The sequence below is a fragment of the Cervus elaphus genome, chromosome 2 (assembly GCF_910594005.1).
Source record: "Cervus elaphus chromosome 2, mCerEla1.1, whole genome shotgun sequence".
NCBI classification, from domain to species: Eukaryota; Metazoa; Chordata; class Mammalia; order Artiodactyla; family Cervidae; genus Cervus; species Cervus elaphus.
In genome coordinates, this window is record NC_057816.1 from 7221807 (window position 1) to 7243208 (window position 21402).

Genomic DNA, 21402 nt, shown 5'->3' on the forward strand with positions numbered 1-21402 from the left:
GTGTTCAAGTAACATTCTGACCCTAGAGCATCAAGAGTTGGGGTGAGTAACAATTCAGGATTTCAGGCACTACTGGTGGGAAATAATTGGCACAGCTGTCGTGAAGGAAGAATTGGCAATTCTTAAACAATTTGTTAAACAATTTGCCCAGTCATTCCACTTCTAGAAATATATCCTACACAGATGCTTATACAGGTATGCAAAGATTTATAACAAAGCTATGTAATCCTTAGAGCTTGGATTATCAAGCCAGATTGCCTGTATCCTAACTCTGCTGCTTAAGAGCTGTGTGACTTTGGGCAAGTTAATTACTCTCCTTGTTCCTCGGTTTTCTCATCTGTCAAATGAGTGGAATAGTAGTATCAAGTTCATAGGTGTGGGAAGCTGAATAATGCCCACTCAAAGATATCCACATCCTGATCCCTGGAACCCATGAATATGTTCCCTATACAGTCAAAGGGACTTTCGTGTTTTGATTAAGTTAAGGGCCTTGAGATGGCGAGAGTATACTGGATTATCTGGGCCGGCCTGATGTAGTTACAAGGGTCCTTGTAAGAGGGAGGCAGGAGGATCACAGCGAGCAGTAGGATCAAGAGGGTGGAGTGATGGGAAGAAGGGGTCATGAGCCAAGGAAGGCAGGTGGCCTCCAGAAGCTGAAAAAGACAAGGAAACAGATTCTTTTCTGCAGCCTTCACAAGGACACAGCCCTGCCCACACCTTCATTTTAGATTTCTGACATCCAGACTATAAGGTAATAAATGTGTGTTATTTTAAGCCATGAAGGTTGTGGCAATTCATTACAGCAGCCATAGGAGCTAATACACTAGCATGTTGTGAGGATTCCTGAGTTAATATGTGTAACTGCTGCAGCTCAATAAATGATAGCTCTTCTGTGGAGCTATCACAGGGCTGTTTGTAGTCATGGAAAACTGGAATAATCCAAATGTCCATCAGGAATGGAGTGATTCACAACTCCATACATACTATAGAACCACAATAGTTGGTAAGAAAGAGGCTGCTCTACAGGTACTGACATGGAGAAATGATGATTGTGGTAGAGATATTACAGCTGTTTTGAGTGCTCGCTGCCCAGCAGGCACTGAGCTAGGAGCTCTCCCTGCAGGATCTCGTCTGATCTTTGTAACAATGTAGGGGATCTGTGCCAATCAGAGAAAAAAAAATGATTTGAGCAGGGAAAGTCTAATATAAAGAATCATTAACTGTTTATATTAGACTTAAAGGCTAATATAAGAATTATTTGGGCTTCCCTGGTAGCTCAGCTGGTTAAGAATCTGCTTGCAATGCAGGAGACCCCAGTTTGACTCCTAGGTTGGGAAGACCTGCTGGAGAAGGGATAGGCTACCCACTCCAGTAATTTTGGGCTTCCCTGGTGGCTCAGCTGGTAAAGAATCTGCCTGCAATTTGATCTTAATAATGTTGTAGGGGATCTGTGCCAGAGAAAAACCACAAATGATTTGAACAGGAAAAGTCTAATATAAAGAATTATTAACTGTTATATTAGACATATTAAAGTATAATATAAGAATTATTTACATTTTTATAAATATATTTATTTAAAATAAATATATTTATTTAAAAATATATCAAATAAAAATATTTAAATAAATATATTTATAATATTTATATTTATTTATATTTTTATAAATATATATAATTTATACTGTGTGACCCCATGGACTATACAATCCATGGAATTCTCTGGGCTAGAATACTGCAGTAGACTTTCTCTTCTCCAGGGGATCTTCCCAACCCAGAGATCAAACCCAGGTCTCACACATTGCAGGTGGATTCTTTACCAGCTGAGCCACAAGGGAAGCCCATATAAGACTTATATTAAAGTCTAATAGAAGAATTATCTACAGGGGGTTGGGGTAACCAGGAACTGACTAGTAAGAAGCAAAGAGAGCTCTAAAGGGCACAGCAATAGCGAACATAAGTAGCAGCTCCCATCCCCAGGCCTGGGCTGAGATCCAGACCTGTTAGAGAGGGAATGACTGGGGCTCATTGGATAGTAGAGAAGTTACTCAAATTCTGTGCACGCCCCGTGAAACTTGCTGGAAAACCACCCCCTACAATGCTGGGAATTGAGTCTCCCTAGAGGCGTTCCACTCCTCCCAGGTTGCGGGCTAAAGGCTGCTGACCACCTGCACTGCAGAGACCCGGTGCTGCAAAAGCTGCCTCAGGAAGCTGAGCTGGGGAGGCTGGGCCCCCCCTGCGGAAGTCCGCCGAGATGCCCATCAAAACCCGGAAGTAAAACCTTTTCCTCAAGCAGTGTCTGTTAGCGCCGTCTACTGGCAAAATTTAACATTCTGCCATCTGGCAAAGGAAAAAAAATGTGAAAAGCCTGGATTCATATTCATAGAGAAGGCAAACATGATAAATTTGGAGCTGAGAGTTAATAAATTAATAACTGGAACGGAATTATTAGTTTGAGTTTTACAAGTAAGGAAATTGAGGCTCCAGCGAAGGGAAACGGCACAACCAGTGCTAGGATTTGCTTTGCTCTTGTTGTTCAGTGGCTGAGTCGTGTCTGACTCTTTGCAACCCCAAGGACTGTATCCCACAAGGCTTCTCTGTTCTCCGCTATCTCCCAGAGTTTGCTCAAATTCATATCCATTGAGTGGATGATGCTGCCTAACCACCTCATCCTCTGCTACCCTCTTTTCCTTTTGCCTTCAAACTTTCTCAGTATTAGGGTCTTTTCCAATGAGTTGGCTCTCTGTATCAGGTGGCCAAAGTATTGGAGCTTCAACATCAGCAACAGTCCTTCCAATGAATATTGCTTTGTTCTACAAAGTGATTAAAAAGCAGGTTGCAAAATTATCCACGTTATGTCATTGTGGTGATAACTCAATTAACCTTAAACGTGCACAGACTTACTCTCCAGCATGAGGGAATGTATACTGAATGCCAGTGGTTTCCTCTAGGACACAAGGATTACAGGGAGTCCTCCCATATATTCTTAGGTTGACAGTAGGAAATCGCTGTCTTTATCCAAAAATAGTGAAATATTGGCAAATTTATAAGTGCAACATAATATTTATTTCTGAGATGTGATGTTTGAAGTTTTCACAATGCGTGAATTCCTTTTGTAAACAGGAAATTATGTATATATGTATATGTACATGTATACTTACATACATATGTGTATACATATAATTTCACTGTACATGTATAATTATATATTTTTCATTATAAAAACATATAATGTGAAAGTGAAAGTCGCTCAGTTGTGTCTGACTCTCTGCGACTCCATGGACTATATAGTCCAAGGAATTCTCCATGCCAGAGTACTGGAGTGGGTAGCCTTTCCCTTCTCCAGGGGATCTTCCCCACCCAAGGGTGGAGCCCAGGTCTCCCACATTGCAGGTGGATTCTTTAGCAGCTGATGTAAAGGTACATATTACGCATACATGTAGGTTTTGGAAAGTCTCCCCTCCAACTGTCTCTCTCTCTTTTCTTTTTTTTTAATTTTAAAAATTTATTTATTTATTTAGTTTTGGTTGCACTGGGCCTTCATTCCTGTGCTTGAGCTTCCTCTAGTTGTGGCGAGCGGGGGCTACTCTTTGTTGTGGTGTGCGGACTTCTCATTGAACTGGTTTCTCTTGTAGTGGAGCACAGGCTCTAGGGCGCGGGCTTCAGTAGCTGTGCTGCATGGGCTTAGTTGCTCCACAGACATGTAGGATTTTCCCAGACCAGGGATTGAACCCATGTCCCCTGCATTGGCAGACAGATTGCTATTTGCTGCACCACCAGGGAAGTCCAACTGACTTTGCCAGTAGTAGTATCTTCCCCTACAACACAATAGAAACTTCAACTAATGGAGATCCAAAGACTTCAGAGGTAACTATTTCCTGTTCAACTCACTGCAAGATCCCAAGAGCTACTTGCTGATGGTTCATGCTTTGTTTCTTGATGACTTACCACAGGATAAAACTATCAGTTGTGTTTTTTTTACTTATTTTATGAGATTTAAGTCATGAAACAGAAGGAAAAAATTCTGTTAAACAATGGTGGGTTTTTTGTGGCAGTTACCCAAATGTCATTTTAGAAAGTATTTCAATTGTGCTTTGTATTAAGTCTAAAAATTGATAATTAAAGAAAGCATTTAGGGACTTCCCTGGTGGTTCAGTGGTTAAGACTCCATGCTTCTACTGCAGGAGGCATAGGTTTGATCAGTGAATGGGGAACTAAAGATCCCACATACCATGTGGCATAGCCTAAAAAAAAAAGTTAATTTACTCACTCAGAAGAAGAAGAAATATCTCATATCAATAACTTAAACTTCTATCTTAAAACATCAGAAAAAGAAGAGAAAACTAAGCCTACAGCAAGTGGAAGGAAGGAAATAATAAAGATAAATGGAAATTGGGAGTAGGGAGTGGGAAAATTGATTGAAGGTGGTCAAAAGTACAAATTTCCAGCTATAAAATTAATAAGCTATGGGGAGATACTGTGGAGCATGGTGACTATAGTTTATAATACTGTATAGCATGTTTGAAAGTAGGTAAGAAAATGGATCTTGAAAATTCTTGTCACAAGAAAAAAATGGTTTGCAATCCCAAAGAAAAAGAAATGCAAGAAGGTAAATTGGTTGTCTGAGCAGTATTTCCAAATAGCTGATACCACTGTAAAGGCAGAGTATGAAGAGGAACTAAGTGCCTGTTGATGAGGGTGAAAGAGGAGAATGAAAAAGCTTCCATGAAACTCAATATTAAAAAAACAAAGATCATGGCATTCAGTCCCATCATTTTGTGGCAAATGGAGTAAAAGTGAAAGCAGTAACAAATGTTCTTTTCTTGGGCACCAAAATCATTGGGGACAGTGATTCCAGCAATGAAATTAAAAGACGCCTGCTCCTTGGAAGGGAAGTGATGACAAACCTAAAAAGCATATTGAAAAGCAGAGACATCACTTTGCTGACAAAGGTCTGTATAGTCAAAACTGTGGTTTTTCCAACAGTCATGTACAGATGTGAGAGTTGGACCATAAAGAAGGCTGAGCAGCAAAGAATTGATGCTTTCAAATTGTGGGGCTGGAAGAGATGCTTGAGAGTCCCTTGGACAGCAAAGGAGATAAAACCAGTCAATCCTAAAGGAAATCAACTCTGAATATTCATTAGAAGGACTGATGCTGAAGCTGAAGCTCCAATACTTTGGTCACCTGATGTGGAGGGTCAATTCATTGGAAAAGACCCTGATCCTGGGAAGGATTGAAGGCAGGAGGAGAAGGGAGCAGCAGAGAATGAGATGGATGGCATCACCAACTCAATGGACATGAATTTGAGCAAATTCCAGGAGATAGTGGAGGATAGAGGAACCTGATGCGCTAGAGTTCATGGAGTCACAGAGTCAGACACGACTTAGCAACTGAATAACAATGGTAATGAATGATAACTGAACTATTGTGGTGATCATTTTGCTATGTATATATAATTATTATGTTGTACATCGGAAACAAAAAAAATTAAGTCTATTTCTCAATAAAACTAGAAAAAGATTTTAAATTTTTAAATTTTTTTTTTAAAAAGTGGAAACTAATGAAATAGAAAACAGAAAAACAAAAGAGAAAAATTAATGAAACCAAAATCTAGTTCTTTGAAAATATCAGTAAACTTGAAAAACCTTTAGCTGGGTTTACTAAGAAAAAAAAAAAAAGATTCAAATTAACAGAATCAAAAGTGAAAAAAGGGACTGTATTAAGTAATTTATGTTAATAGACTAGATAACTTAAGTGAAATGGACAAATTTTTAGATGATACAAACTCCCAAAATTGACTCAAGAAGAGATGTGTGCATGCGTGCTAAGTTGCTTCAGTTGTGTCCAACTCTGCGACCCTATGGACCATAGCCCACCAGGCTCCTCTGTCCACGGGATTCTCCAGGCAAGAATACTGGGTTGCCATCCTCCTCCAGGGGATCTTCCTGACCCAGAGATTGAACCCGAATCTCTTATGTCTTTCCTGCATTGGCAGGTGGGTTCTTTACCATTAGTGCCACCTGGGGAGCCCCCAAGACAAAATAAACAATGTGAATAGATCTATAACAAGTAGAGATTGAATTAGTAATCAAAACAAAACCAATTCCCTGGCAGTCCAGTGGGTAGGATTCCACACTTTCACTGCTGAGGGCCCAGGTTCAGTCCTGATCAGGGGACTAAGATCCCACAAGCTGCCTGCGTGGTGTGGTCAGAAAAAAAACAAAAAAAAGAAACACTGCACACACAGAAAAGTCCAGGCCCAGATGATTTCATTGGTAACTTTCACCAAGCATTTAAAAAAGAATATCAATTCTCCACAAATACACAGTCCCAACCAGAATTCCATAGGGCTTCTTTGCAGAAATTAACAAGCTGATTTTAAAATTCACATGTGATTGCAAGGGATTCAAAGCAGCCAAAACAATCCTGGAAAAGTATGAAGTTGGAGGATTCACTCTTCCTGATTTCAGAACTTACTCCAAGGCAATAGTAAGCAAGAAAGTGTGGTACTGTCATAAGGATAAACATACAGAGAAATGGAATAGAATTAAGAGTTCTGAGAAACCTTGACTGTGGTGGTGGTTACACAGGTAATTTGTCAGAGCTCATCAATCTACATCTTTAAAAGACATGAATTTTATTGTATATAAACATAGAGTTGAGTTTAAAAAAAAAAAATGCCCCCTGGTTCAAAGTAGAAACCAAAATACAATGTTCAGCATTTCACCCAGCCAGAGGGGTTTTACATTTACCCATAATAGACTGTGGTGTATGACAAAGTGCCAATGTAGCTGCTTTTGGCTTATCTGATGATGTTTGTCTGTAGATAAAATTGTTTCCCAACTGCTTCTTGTGGGAGACTTGGAAGGAGTCCTTGGTTTGAGGTGCGGAAAATGGAACCAGGAAGTGAGAACAGGCGATCATGGAGGCCCCTCAGTCAGGTGATGGAGCTTGACTCTGGGAGAAAACGAGGTGGGTGGCATGATCAGATTTGCACATTAGAAGCATCTATCAGGCCACAGCCTGGGAAAGGACTGGAAGGAGTAAAATTATCATGTAGAGAACTCTCAGGAAGTGTTGTAGATATGCACTGCAGGGAGCTGATGGCTGGACTGGGGCAGAGGCAGTGGGCAGTGGGAGGCATGGGTGATGCTGAAGCTAGGCACGAGGTGGAGAGTCAGGAGGAAGAAGGGAATCTGGGGTAGGGAGCAGGAGAGGGGAGAGTCACACAGGAGGAGACAGGCCTCAGGACCACATGGGGCAGAGAGGTGGGGTACTTTGTGAGCGGGGTGATGGTGTTGTAGCCACATGTTCGGGAAACAAACTCACTCAGAAGGACAATGCAGATAGTGGAGTGCAGTTTATTACACCAGTGGGCCCAAGACAGAGTCTCCTCTTAGCCAAGGACCCCGACCAGTTTTTATGAAAACCTTATGTACCCTAAGTGTATGTACCCAAACCCACTTCCCCAAATTCCCTGAAACTAGTCTGAACAAAGGAAAACAAAGATACAATCAAAGTTAACAAGTGATTCACATGCCTTAAGCCTAAGTAGTTAACAGTGGACAATTATCAATAGGCCTGTGGTCACACCTCAGTAAGCATAATGAAATTTATGATTCTATTAGGTTACACAGATAATTAGGGTATTCTTTCAGGTGACGGAGAGTCTAGGTACGAGCCCTGGGGCTCTTCCATCTGGGGGGTCTGGTTTTCCAGTTGGTATGTCGTTTCCATAGATACTGGGCATATTGCTCAAAGTCCACAGTACGGCCCAAGATGGAGTCCTGCTTTCTTTTTTTTTCACTGTTCAAGCTTTATTTATTTAGTTGGTGTAACACTTAGTTGACTGCATTATTTATGTAATTTTTCCCTTTTACATTACAAGGCAGTGTACACTATTCTGATTCACACAGTACGCAAGATTCTTTAGAACAGTTATGCACGTGGCATGCAATACTGGATTTATACATTGGATCCCAGGATGTGATTCACTGGAGGGAAAAAAGTTGGACTAGGCACCTTGGCTAAAGGAACCAGAGGTTATATAACACAGTAAATACACATCTGGTTTGAAGGGCAACTTCAGCATCTGCAACATGGGCAGTGGTACCTCTTGAGGAAGTTGAATTATTTGACAAACCAATTTAGGACCACACAAGGTAAGTGCCATCCAGCATCAGGATACAGCTGCAAGGTTTTATGAACCATTCCTATTTCTAACATTAGGAAATTGATTTTTTTCCTAGGCTGTCTTAACATTACTGTTTTAATCACAGGTCAGATATAAAGGACAATATGAGTTACAACCTCCAACTAAAATCCTGTGTAGCCTAGACAGTGAAGTGCTACATTAGAAGACTTTAAAACTGCAGTTCTTTCTGGATCCCCCAAAGTGTATCTGCACTCTTCTTCAAACAGGCCTCTTCCTCATGAGTCAGAGTCACTTTCACAACGTCTGAGATTCCATTCTGTCCCAAGATGCAAGGAACACTAAGGAAGACATCTTCTTTTATTCCATAGAGACCCTTAATCATGGTGGAAATCGGATGCACCCGCCTAAGATTCTTCATTATACTTTCTGCCAAATCGGCCACTGACAGTCCAATGGACCAGGATGGGTAGCCTTTCAGTTTGATCACCTCATAAGCACTGTCAACCACCTGTTTGTGAACCGCTTTCCACTGTTCCTTATCTGCATCAGTGCCTAATTCAGGGTGTAAATTCTTCAGGGAGACACCAGCAACATTCACTCCACTCCATACAGGCACACTAGAGTCGCCATGCTTCCCAAGGATCCACCCATGGCAGCTTAATGTGTGAACTCCCAGCCTCTCCCCCATAAGATAACAGAACCGAGCTGAATCCAGATTGCAACCACTTCCAATAACATGGTTTTTGGGAAAGCCGCTTATCTTCCAAGCCACATAGGTCAAAATATCGACTGGGTTGGAAACAACAAGCAACTTGCAATTTGGGCTGTGTTTTACAATGTTAGGAATGATGAATTTAAAGATGTTCACGTTACGCTGGACCAAATTAAGACGGCTCTCTCCCTCTTGCTGACGTGCCCCAGCTGTGATAATAACCAGCCTGGAGTTTGCTGTCACATTATAGTCTTTGCCAGAGACAATTTTTGGTGTTTTAAGGAAAAGACTGCCATGTTGAAGATCCATCATCTCTCCCTTCAGTTTATCTTCCATGACGTCAACAAGAGCAATTTCATCTGCCAAGTCCTTCATTAAGATACTGATGGCACAGGCCATGCCAACAGCACCAGCCCCAACAACTGTCATCTTATTCTGGGGGACATGTTCTTCCTTAAGAAGATTCTGAATCAGTTGATCCTTGAGAGTTGCCATCTTGGACTTAGAACCTAAAGGAACCGGGAGTGACCGTCGAACGGGCGGGTGTCGGAGGCGCGCGGCGTGGGATCCGGACTTGGCGGCAGCGGCTCAGGTACCGGAGTCCTGCTTTCAAGATGGAGCCTGTTCTGTCTTTCTCCTCCTTCAATGGCAGACAGCTCTGAGGACTGACTGCCCCAGAAATTGGGGCAATGTAGGATGCCAAGAGCTTCATCCTTGGGAGAGTCCCATCTGGAGATTCCTCAAATGGCCCAAAGGAACCAGAAGCAACTTGTGAGGACTCAGGGTGCAGAATGTGGGGCAGAGGCAGTTTCTAAAAAGCAACAACTGAATCCAGACAATATCTTCAGATGCTGAGAAATGAGGGCTACCGAAAGTGCCATACTAGCTCAACTAGCTGTGAAAGCAGACAGTGAAATAAAGATATTTCAGACAAAGGCTCTAAGTATTTACTGCTCAGAAATCCTTGCTGAGAGAACTTCCAGAAGCACCTTAGGAAGAAGGACCTTGGGACTTCCCTGGTGGTCCAGTGGCTAAGACTCCATGCTCCTAAGGCAGGGTTCCTGGGTTCAATCCCTGGTCAGAGAACTAGATCCCACAAGCCACAACTCAGAGTTTGCATGCCACAACTAGTGCAGACCTCTTGCAGCCAAATAAATATTTTAAAAGAAAAGAAAAAGGACCTTGAGCCCAGAAGGAAGAAAGAGGATCCAAGAAAGCAATGGCGAGCTGAGCAGCTGGGGCACAAGTGGGCCAGTGTGAATAATCAGTGTCCTGGGTACAAATGTATGAAGTGAAGTGAAAGTTGCTCAGTTGTGTCCAACTCTTTGTGACCCCCATGGACTACAGTCCATGGAATTCTCCAGACCAGAATACTGGAGTGGGTAGCTGTTCCCATTCTCCAGGGGATCTTCCCAACACAGGGATCAAACCCAGGTCTCCTGCATTACAGGCAGATTCTTTTATTTATTTATTTTTTGTCTTTTTAAAGTTATTTTTGAAAAAAAATAAAATTATTTTTGTTGTTGTTGTTGCAGGTGGATTCTTTACCATCTGAGCCACAAGGGAGGCCCAAGAATACTGGAGTGGGTAGCCTACTCCAGCAGATCCCTTCTCCAGCAGATCTTCCCAACCCAGGAATTGAACCGGTCTCTCCTGCATCACAGGCAGATTCTTTACCAGTTGAGCTACCAGGGAAGCCCTTGTATGAGTGACACCAAAAGACTAGAAATAATGTGAAAGTCTTGGAAAGTAAAAGTATTAGTTGCTCAGTCGTGCCCATGTCTTTTTGATCCCATGGACTGTAGCCCACCTAGCCCCTCTGTCCATGGAGTTCTTTTTGTTTTTTTACAGTCCAGGTCTTCATTTTTACACCCATCAGGCCATGAATTCACAGGGAATGGACTCCAACAGTTCGGGTTCCTTTCCATTGGTCCTCACGAAGTGTGCTTCTCTGGGTGGAGCAGGCTGGCGCTTCAGCTGAACCCAAGTCCCTTTCTCTTTGGCTTCCTTCTTTTTCTGATCGTTTACCTTCACACGTTTTAGGAAGCTATCTCGGCTCTTAGAGTGCTCAATGTGCTCGATACGCACATTAATTCTCTTGGCAAGAATCTTGCCTTTAACTTGTTTGCTTACAATGATGCCAACAGTAGGCTGTAACATTGTAGACTCTCCCAGTTTTGCCATGGTAACATTTGTGGGGCATTCCTTTTTGAACAGTACCCATTCCCTTGATGTCTACAATATCACCCTTGTAGATTCACATGTATGTGACCAAAGGAACAACAACTCCATGTTTTCTAAAAGGCCTAGAGAACATGTAGCGGGTGCCTCCCCTCTTACCCTTTGTGTTGGTCATTTTGGCAAATTACTGGAAGATGGCGGTTCTGGCCAAAAAGCCATGGAATTCTCCAGGCAAGAATAGCAGAGTGGGTTGCCATTCTCTTCTCCAGGGGATCTTCCCAACCCAGGGATCAAACCCGGGTCTCCTGCACTGCAGGCAGATTCTTTACCATCTGAGCCACCAAGGAAGCCCTGAAGCTTTGGAAGGAGAAGAAAAAAGAAATCAAGAGAAAGTGAATGTTGGGGAGGCCCAAGAAAAGATCTAGAGTGGGGATTGGGGTGGGGCGGTCCGCACAGCTCCGGGGTGACATAGAGTAGGTTGGGAATCACGATCACCTGGAATTGAGGATATAACTCCACAGACAGACTTTCAGCCTCCTGCCTTGGCTCTCCCTTGGGGTGACCTTCCCCCTGTCCTTGCACGAGTGAGTCCCAATATTTTGTCAAGATCTAACTCAGATGCCTGCTTCTCCAGGAAGCCTACCCTCCTCCCAGCCCCGAGGCTCCTGGCCTGACCCTAAGGGCCTGTGCACCCGATGTCCGGGAGCATATCAGGGCTGATGGCATTAGGGCCCGTGCCTACTCTGTCACCAGGCCCAGGCCCAGCTGGCTGGCAAATGTGTGCTGAGAATGTGAGTTGGGTGAGTGCCAGGCTGCCTGGGTTCAAACCTCAGTGCGGTGACTACTGATGGTGTGTGGATGATTGTTATGAGTGAGTGAGTGCAGGCAGGATGGGACCGTCTAGAAGGGCAACAGGATGAAGGGATCGCATTGTCTGCAGGTGGCCTGGCTCCACGTGGGCGGAAATGGGTGCAGCTCGAGCCACCTGTTTGACTGTCAGTTGCTTGGGCCAGGGAATGCCTGGTTCCCAGTAACACCATTTCAGCACTGGCCTGGGAACCTGCCAGCTTCTACCACCACCCTCACCCTCCCCCAGCATCACTTCTCTGGGGAAAGTGGTCCAGGTCAGGTGAGGGTGAGGCACCCCTCATCCCCCTCTGCTCTACATGCTCGCATCTTCCTTCCCAAGTTTGTTGGCCCCCTACCACCCTGCACCCCCACTGCCATTATCCCAGGTTCTAGGCAGAGCCCTTGTGAATCCACCTTCCCTGGTGGCTCAGATGGTAATGAATCTGCCTGCAACACCGGAGACCGCGGTTCAATCCCTGGGTTGGGAAGATCCCCTGGAGAAGGAAAAGGCAACCCACTCCAGTATTCTTGCCTGGAAAATCCCATGGACAGAGGAGCCTGGCAGGCTACAGTCCACAGGGTCGCAAAGAGTCGGACATGACTGAGTGACTAATGCCCTTTAGGGGCACTTGGGCTGCCAGGAGGGCTGGTGTGGTTTCTTTCCCTGGTGGGAAAAAGAAGGGATGACCACACTGCTGGATATTGGCAGTGTCCGCATTACAGGTCTGTGACGCTGAATCCCAGTGGTGCCTTCCGAGTTCCCAACCCTGGTCACAGGCGCTGAGGTGGGCTAGGGAGGAGGGTGGCTTCCAGGGAAGAATCTTAGGCTGAGGAACTAAGGCCAGGCAGCTGGTCTGGCCAGGGCAAGTCATCCCAGTTCATCTCATGGAGTTTGGGGCTTTAAATGCCATCTGCATCCCTCACCACAGCTGGGAACCTCCCTTTCGCCCAGCCCGGATGTCTAACAGACTCCTTAAACAGCTCTCCGTGTCCCCAGCTAGCTCAGCAACTCCACCCTTCCAGACCAGAAGCCAGGGTAACCCCAGTGCTTCCTCTCCCATCCCACGAAGACCACCAGCAGGGGACTGGGGCTCCAATCACCTGGCATTGCCACCTCTGCTGCCCCTCCCCCAGCCACAGGCCACCAGCCTCTCTTGCTGGGTCCTAAGGCAGCTGATGTCCCCTGCAAGCCCCTGTTCTCCAGCCCCCAGAGAGATGTTTAGAGAAGGTAAGGCAGGTCACCTGACTCCACTGCTCAAGACCCTCCAACAGTTCCCACTTCACTCAGCAAGAAGGCAGACTCCTGCCTTAGGCCTGCAAGTCCAGGACCACCCATTCTGTTTCCACTCTGCCCACTCTCAGGCTTGGCAGGACTGCCGTCCAAAGCTGAGCACTCCCGGCTCAACCAAATCTGATCCATGATTCCATTTGTTCCAGATTGTTCCAAACTGTTGTGTTGAGTTCAGTAATGAGTCTCTTTCCCTCGATGTTGAATTAGTTGCTGATGTTGTAATGTTGTAGGAGTGTGTTGGTTTGATGTGTTTCTCGGTTAAAAAAAAAGTCATTATATCTTGCTGTACTATTTTTGCAATTTTTCTGTAAGTCTAAACGCATTATAAAACAAAAAGGTTATGAAGGTAAAAAAGAAAGGAGATTTGCTGGTGGCCCCATGGTTAGGACCCCACGCTCCCAATGCCAGGAGCCTGGGTTCAAGCCCTGATGGGGGAACTGAGATCCCACAAGCTGCATGGTGCAGCAAAAAATAAAGAGTCACTGTCCAAAAATTGCTTAATTTTTTAAGAGCTGCTCTGGCAAGTCTGCAACACCAGGGGCTGTGACATGCACACGTGCACATGCACAACTGTTCAGGACGGCGTGGCCCTCCTGTTTTAGTGGAGTGAGCCAGAGCATGGTCCTGGGTCGGTGCCCAGGTAGGGCTGGATGGGAACCAGGACACAGGCTCCAGGAGGCTGCGGATCACGTGGGATCGGGGCTCCAGGCAAGACAGCCCAGACGAGGGCTAAGGGAGGGGGCTGAACTTTGAAGGAGTGGGATTCACCCTAGAGATTGGTGGGGACGAGAGTATTCTAGAAAGGGGGAAAGGCATGAGGGAAGGCCAGAGACAGGACAGGAGAGGATGTGTGCGCGTGTTCCTGTAGGGGACGGAAAGACTGCTGGTCAAGTGGGATGTGGGTATGGGTATCAGAGGTTGGGTGGAGGCCAGTGAGGTGGGCACAGCTGGAATCCGCAAGGGAACCCTAACAGGGAGTCAGTGAAAGCAGAGGAGCAAGGAGCAGAGATGGGCCTGGAACATACCCTGTCAGCCCAGCCTTGGGGACGTGACAAGGAGGGCTCAAGACAGTCCACTGTTTCTCTTTGCATCCCCAGCATCTTGTCAGTGTTTGGTACACAACAAGTGAGCAAGAAATGCTAGTTCACATGTGTGCACTTTATTTTACAGTTTATCAATGTACAATAAACTGCAAGTAACTAAAGTATATAATTTGATAACTTCTGACATAAATGTACATCCTTGAAACCCACAATCTAGGCAATGAACATCTTCATTACTCCCAAGGTTTCCTTTGTAACTCCTAGTCAGCTATTTTATTTTTTTAATTATTTCTTTTATTTTTTTCGGTTGCACTGGGTTTTTGTTGCTATGTGAGGGCCTTCTCTAGCTGCATAAGTGGGGGCTACTCTTCGCTGTGGTGCACAGGCTTCTCACTGCAGTGGCTTCTCTTGTTACGGAGCACAGGCTCTAGGCTCACGGGCTTTAGGAGTTGCAGCACCTGGATTCAGTAGTTGTAGCACATGGGCTTAGTTGCTCAGCAGCATGTGGGATCTTCCTGAACCAGAGATTGAAACTGTGTCCCCTGCATTGGCAGGCAGATTCTTATCCACTGTAACACCAGGGAATTTCTTGGCTGTTATTTTAGATTAGTTTTTATTTTTGAAAAATTTTGTATAAATGGAACTGGACTGTATGTACTTTTTTTTTTATTGACAGCATCGTGCACCTTGTAGGATCTTAGTTTCCCAACCAGGGATTGAAACTGCACCCTTGGCAGTGAAAGGTCCTAACCAGTGAACTGCCAGGGAATTCCCTGTATGTATTTTTAAAAAACTGGCTTCTTCCTCACAATGTAATTATTTTGAAATTTCTCCACGTTACTGTACACATTAGTGATTTGTTGAAGATTTAAAACTTCTACTCTGAAAAGACAGGCTTCCCTCGTAGCTCAGTTGGTAAAGAATCTGCCTGCAATGCAGGAGACCTGGGTTTGATTTCTGGGTCAGGGAGATCCCCTGGAGAAGGAAATGGCAACCCACTTCAGTATTCTTGCCTGGAAAATTCCATGGACAGAGGAGCACAGCCGGCTCCAGTCCATGGAGTTCCAAGAGTCGGACACAACTTAGCAACTAAACCACCACCACTCTGAAAAGACAGTTACAAAAAAATGAAAAGTCAAGGCACATACTGAGAGAAAATATATTCAAAACATACATTAACAAAAAACTTGAACCTGATAAATGTAAAAGCTCTTAGAACTCGGCAATAAAAAGATAAACATCCCAATAACAACACTGGCAAAGAAAATTGAATAGACACTACACCTAAGAAGGTATATAAGCGGCAAGTAAGCACATGAGAAGACCCTAAACATCATCGGTTGTGCTGTCATTCAGTGCTAACTCATGTCCAACTCTTTGGACCCCATGGACCGCAGCACCCCAGGCTCCTGTGTCCTCCACTGTCTCGCAGAATTTGTTCCAATTCATGCGCATTGAGTCGGTGATGCTATCCAACCATTTCATCCTCTGTCGTCCCCTTCTCCTCCTGCTTCAATCTTTCCCAGCATCAGAGTCTTTTCCAATGAGCCAGTTCTTTGCATCGGGTAGCCAGAGTATTGGAGCTTCAGCTTCAGCGTCAGTCCTTCCAATGAATATTCAGGAGTGATTTCCTTTAGGATTGACTGATTTGATTTCCTTTCAGTCCAGGGGACTCTCAAGAATCTTCTCCAGCACCACAGTTCAAAACCACCAACTCTTTGGTGTCAGCCTTCTTTATGGTCCAACTCTCACATCTGTACACAACTACTGGAAAAACCCTAGCTTTGACTATATGTTCTTTGTTGGCAAAATGATGTCTCTGCATTTTAATATGTTGTCTAGGTTTGTCATAGCATTCCTTCCAATGAGCAAGAGTCAGAATACAGGTTAAAATCACAATGAGATATCACTACATATTCACTAGAATAGCTAAAGTTTAAAGATATGATCATACCATATGATGGTGAATATGGAGCAACTGGAACTTTCATACACTATTGGTGAAGATGCAAAACAATAAACCACTTTGGCAAATAGTTTGGAAATTTCTTAAACACTACTTATATACCTACCATACAACATACCAAGAAAAAGGAAAGTTTATATCCACAGAGACTTGTATGCAATGTTCATAACATCTTTAGTCATAATTAGAAAAAATGGGAAAAGACTCCAATTACAATATCCTTGCAATGGAATACTGTTGCTGTTGTTCAGGGGCTCCATCATGTCCAACTCTTTGCAACCCCATGAACTGCTACACGCCAGGCTTCACTGTCCTTCACCATCTCCTGGAGCTTGCTCAAACTCATGTCCATGGAGTCAGTGATGCCACCCAACCATCTCATCCTCTTTCGTCCCCTTCTCCTCCTGTCTTCAGTCTTTCCCAGCATCAGGGTCTTTTCAAATGAGTTGGCTCTTTGCATCAGGTGGCCAAAGTATTGAAGCTTCAGCTTCAGCATCAGTCCTTCCAGTGAATATTCAGGAATGATTTCCTTTAGGATTAACTGGTTGGATCTCCTTGCAGTCCAAGGGACTCTCAAGAGTCTTCTCCAGCACCACAGTTTAAAAACATCAATTCTGGAGAAGGAAATGGCAACCCACTCCAGTATTCTTGCCTGGAAAAGTCCATGGACAGAGGAACCTGGCGGGCTGCAGTCCATGGGGTGGAGGGAGATGGGTTGGTAGCAGTAAACTGGTAGAACTAAAAAAAAAAAAAGCATCAATTCTTCGGTGCTCCGCCTTCTTTATGGTCCAACTGTCACATCCATACGTGACTACTGGGAAAACAATAGCTTTGACTATACATATCTTTGTCGGCAAGGTAATGTCTCTGCTTTTAAATACACTGTCTAGGTTTGTCATAGCTTTTCTTCCAAGGACCAAGCGTCTTTTAATTTCATGGCTGCAGTCACCATCTGCAGTGATTTTGGAGCCAAGCAAAAGAAAATCTGTCATTGTTTCCATTGTTTCCCCATCTATTTGCCATGAAGTGATGGGACTAGATGCCATAATCTTCATTTTTTGAATGTAGAGTTTTAAGCCAGATTTTTCACTTTCCTCTTTCACTTTCATCAAGAGGCTCTTTGGTTCCTCTTCAATTCCTGCCATAATGGTGGTGTCATCTGCATGTCTGAGGTTATTGATATTCTCCCGGCAATCTTGATTCCGCCTTGTGCTTCATCCAGTCCAGCATTTCACGTGATGTACTCTGTACTTAAGTTAAATAAGCAGGGTGACAATATATAGCCTTGACATACTACTTTTCCAATTTTGAACCAGTCTGTAGTTCCATGTCTGGTTCAAACTGTTGCTTCTTGACCTGCATACAGGTTTCTCAGGAGGCAGGAAAGGTGGTCTGGTATTCCCATCTCTTTAAGAATCTTCCATAGTTTGTTGTGAGCCACACAGTCAAAGGCTTTAGCATAATCAATGAAGCAAAAGTAAGTATTTTTCTGGAATTCTCTTGCTTTTTCTGTGATCCAGTGGATGTTGGCAATTTGATCTCTGGTTCCTCTGCGTTTTCTAAATCCAGCTTGTACATCTGGAAGTTCTCGGTTCACATACTGTTGAAGCCTAGCTTGAAGGATTTTTGAGCATTGCCTTGTGAAATGAGGCACATGTGAAATGAGTACAATTGTGTACTTGTTTGAACATTCTTCAGCATTGCCCTTCTTAGGGATTGGAATGAAAACTGACGTTTTTCAGTCCTGTGACCCCTGCTGAGTTTTCCAAATTTGCTGGCATATTGAGTGCAGCACTTAAACAGCATCATCTTTTAGGATTTGAAATAGCTCAGCTGGAATTCCATCACCTCCACGAGCTTTGTTCTTAGCGATGTTTCCTAAGGCCCATCTGACTTCACACTCTTGGATGTCTGGCTCTAGGTGAGTGATCACACCATCGTGGTGATCTGGGTCATGAAGATCTTTTTTGTATAGTTCTCTGTATGTTCTTGCTTCCCTGGTGGCTCAGAGGTAAAGCCTCTGCCTGCAATGCGGGAGATCAGGTTTGATCCCTGGGTCAGGAAGATCCCCTGGAGAAGGAAATGGCAACCCACTCCAGTACTCTTGCCTGGAGAATTCCATGGGCTACAATCCATGGGGTCGCAAAGAGTCGGACATAACTGAGCGACTTCACTCTCACTTTCTTATCTCTCCTTGCTATTCTTTGGAACTCTGCATTCAGATGTGTATATCTTTCCTTTTCTCCTTTGCTTTTCACTTCTCTTCCTTTCTCAGCTATTTGTAAGGCCTCCTCAGACAACCATTTTGCCTTTCTGCATTTCTTTTTCTTGCGGATAGTTTTGATCACCACACCCTGTACAATGTCCTGAATTTTCGGTCATAGTTCTTCAGGCACTCTATCAGATCTAATCCCTTGAATCTATTTGTCACTTCCACTGTATAATCGTAAGGGAGTTGATTTAGGTCATACCTGAATGGTCAGCAATAAAAATAATTTGTTGAACAAACAAGGGTAGCATTAAGAAACACTCCACAGAGAGGGTTGCAATACTGTTATAGTCCACTAGATGGTGGCAAAGCACATTCATTTCCAGTTTCATAAATTGGCATCTCCTGTGGCTATCCTTCCTTACCATAGCAGGTAGACAGGACATAATCTCCATTTAACCAGCAGGAAAGCAAGGACCTGGAAAGGGCACATGACATCCCAGTTTGCCAACTTGTCAGAGCCAGCCAAGAACCAGGATCTGACTCATGTCTCCTAGATTTTCAGAGCTTCTGAATCAGCAACCCAGCTAGATACTCCCATTTTTCACTTTCCCCATACCCTGCCCTCTCTCCAAGTCTCATTCTCCTAGTTGCACCCTTTTACTGAGGTCAGAAATCTATTTCCCAAGTCCAAACCAACTAGCCCTGGGCCTGGGAGACTTCAGGACAAGTTTGGAGAGGTTACGAAATGGTGGAGCTATCTCACTTGGACCCATGTTTGTTAGGCACCCACAGAACTACTGGAATTATCAGGATAATGAAATCCCAAAAAGTCCAGTGTGAAAGCCCTTTGTACAGCTGAAGGGGGCTATAAAGGACTTGCCTGGGGTTCATTTATATTATTGAGACCTAGCCCCTTGACTTGGACATAGACTTCAGAGAAGTTTTATGTTGGCCTCCTTCTGCATTCTCTTTTTGTGCCAAGGAGGAAATGACTTTCGGCCTGCTTCTCTGGCCCTCCTTTTTTTTTTTTTTTTTTTGCGCAAGCCCCATGCCCACCCGGCCGCCGCCTCACCTATGCCAGCCCTCCGTTTTCTCTGGCCCTTCTTATTGCTGACCCTGGCACTGACAGTTCCTGATCCTGGCCAATTTTGAGCCTAAGCAGTGCCAGGAACCATGTAGCCCCTGGTGAATCCCTAGCCACTCCTTCTCCTTTGCCCTCCAGGGAAGTCCTTCCAGGGAGTCCTCCAGTTCTGGAAGAACAAAGACTTCTCCATAAAGTACTGGAATGGCATCAATTCAGAATAGGCACTTAACCAAGTCCACGGACCACCGTGGAGACTAGATTGCTGCTGACCCACTGGACAGTTCTTTTTTTAATTCAAGTATATTTGGTTTACAATGTTGTGCTTCAGGTGAACACCAAGTGAAGATTATATATATGTGTGTATATATATATGTATATAAATTGCATATACATTATATACTTTTTCAGATTCTTTTCCATTACAGGTTATTACAAGATATTGACTAGCTCCCTGTGCTATATATGCTAGGTCCTTGTTACATATAGTTGGACAGTTGATTCTTTTAAAAAAAAAATTATTTTTGGTTGTGCTGAGTCTTCATTGCTACCTGCGGGCTTTCTCTAGTTGCAGCCAGCAGGGGCTACTGTTCTTTGAGGTGCATGAGCTGCTTCTTACAGTGGGCTCTAGGTGCACGGGCTTCTGCAGTTGTGACTCTTGGGCTCCAGAGTGCAGGCTGTTACTCTCCACAGCATGTGGAATCTTCCTGCACCAGGGATTGAACCCGTGTCTCCTGCATTGGCCGACGAATTTGTATCCACTGCACCACCAGGGAAGTCCCTGGACAATTACGTGAGGAACTCGTACACTTATGTAGACCATAGAGCTGAAGTGTTGGAGGCTAGGGTTCAAATTCCAGCCCTGCCGCCTTGCCAGTGTCCCAGTCAGAGCTTGCTTCCCCATTTGCAACACATAACTTGAGTTCAGAAATACAGGACAGAGATTCATTTGGTAAAGCCCCTGCCCACTTCAGTATCCTTGCCTGGAGAATTCCATGGCCAGAGAAGCCTGATGGGCTAGTGGAGTCGGAAACAACTGACACTGCCCTCCACTGGGCTGAGGGTATAGCCAAGGCTGGGAGACCTGTGTTAGGTACAGCATCTTCTTCAGACCTAAGTCTGAAGACCTAGGTTTCACTGGCCAGGTTTACTGGATGGAGCCTTTTACCTACTCATGCAGGGAATACAATCTGAAGAGCTAGGACATTTTAGGGATTTAGAGAATGGGTGGAACCATGAGGGTATTTCATTTGCAAATAAAGGATTATCTGCTGGTATACAGGCCATTTTTGGCCACCTGATATGAAAAGCCAACTCACTGGAAAAGACCCTGATACTGGGAAAAAATGAAGGTAGAAGGGGAGAGAGAATGAGATGGTTGGATGGCATCACGGACTCAATGGATATGAGTTTGAGCACACTCTGGGAAACGGTGAGGAACAGAGAAGCCTGGCATGCTGCAGTCCACAGGGTTGCAAAAAATTGGACATGACTTGGTAACTGAGCATACAGATCATTCCACAGGACACCAGACCACATAACCAACTTGTAGCTTGGGAATTGACAACTGAAAAAGACTGTCCGAGTCACCCATTGTCAGCTCTTAGATTGGCCTTACTTTTGATAGAATCAACGGTAACACCTTTCTCCCCATGTTCCCCAGTTGTTTCCTCTTCATCCCAGCCCAGCTCACAGGCAACTGCTCAACAGCAGAAAGTAGGCTTCTTTAAACAAGTCTTTCAGGTCACTCACCCGTTTCACCCCTTTCTTCCCTAGATTCCTGCTCTTCCTGGAGATCAGACTGCATGACAGAACCATATACTTATACAGGAACCAGGCAGAACACCCACAAAACACCCATCTTCTATTCATGAACAGAAGTTTAGTGTATATGTAAATAAATCACACCAAG

At 44.3% G+C, this 21402-nt stretch overlaps 1 protein-coding gene and 1 pseudogene across 1 annotated transcript; both read right to left on the minus strand.

The window, feature by feature from the left end:
* Positions 1–7795: 7795 nt before the first annotated feature.
* LOC122709553 (L-lactate dehydrogenase A chain-like) lies at positions 7796–9377 on the minus strand. Its single transcript, XM_043927027.1, has one exon. The coding sequence runs from the start codon at positions 9360–9362 to the stop codon at positions 8364–8366; it is 999 nt and encodes a 332-aa protein (XP_043782962.1). The 5' UTR covers positions 9363–9377; the 3' UTR covers positions 7796–8363.
* Positions 9378–10707: 1330 nt separating this feature from the next.
* LOC122709562 lies at positions 10708–11226 on the minus strand (annotated as a pseudogene).
* Between the last annotated feature and the right edge of the window lie 10176 nt (positions 11227–21402).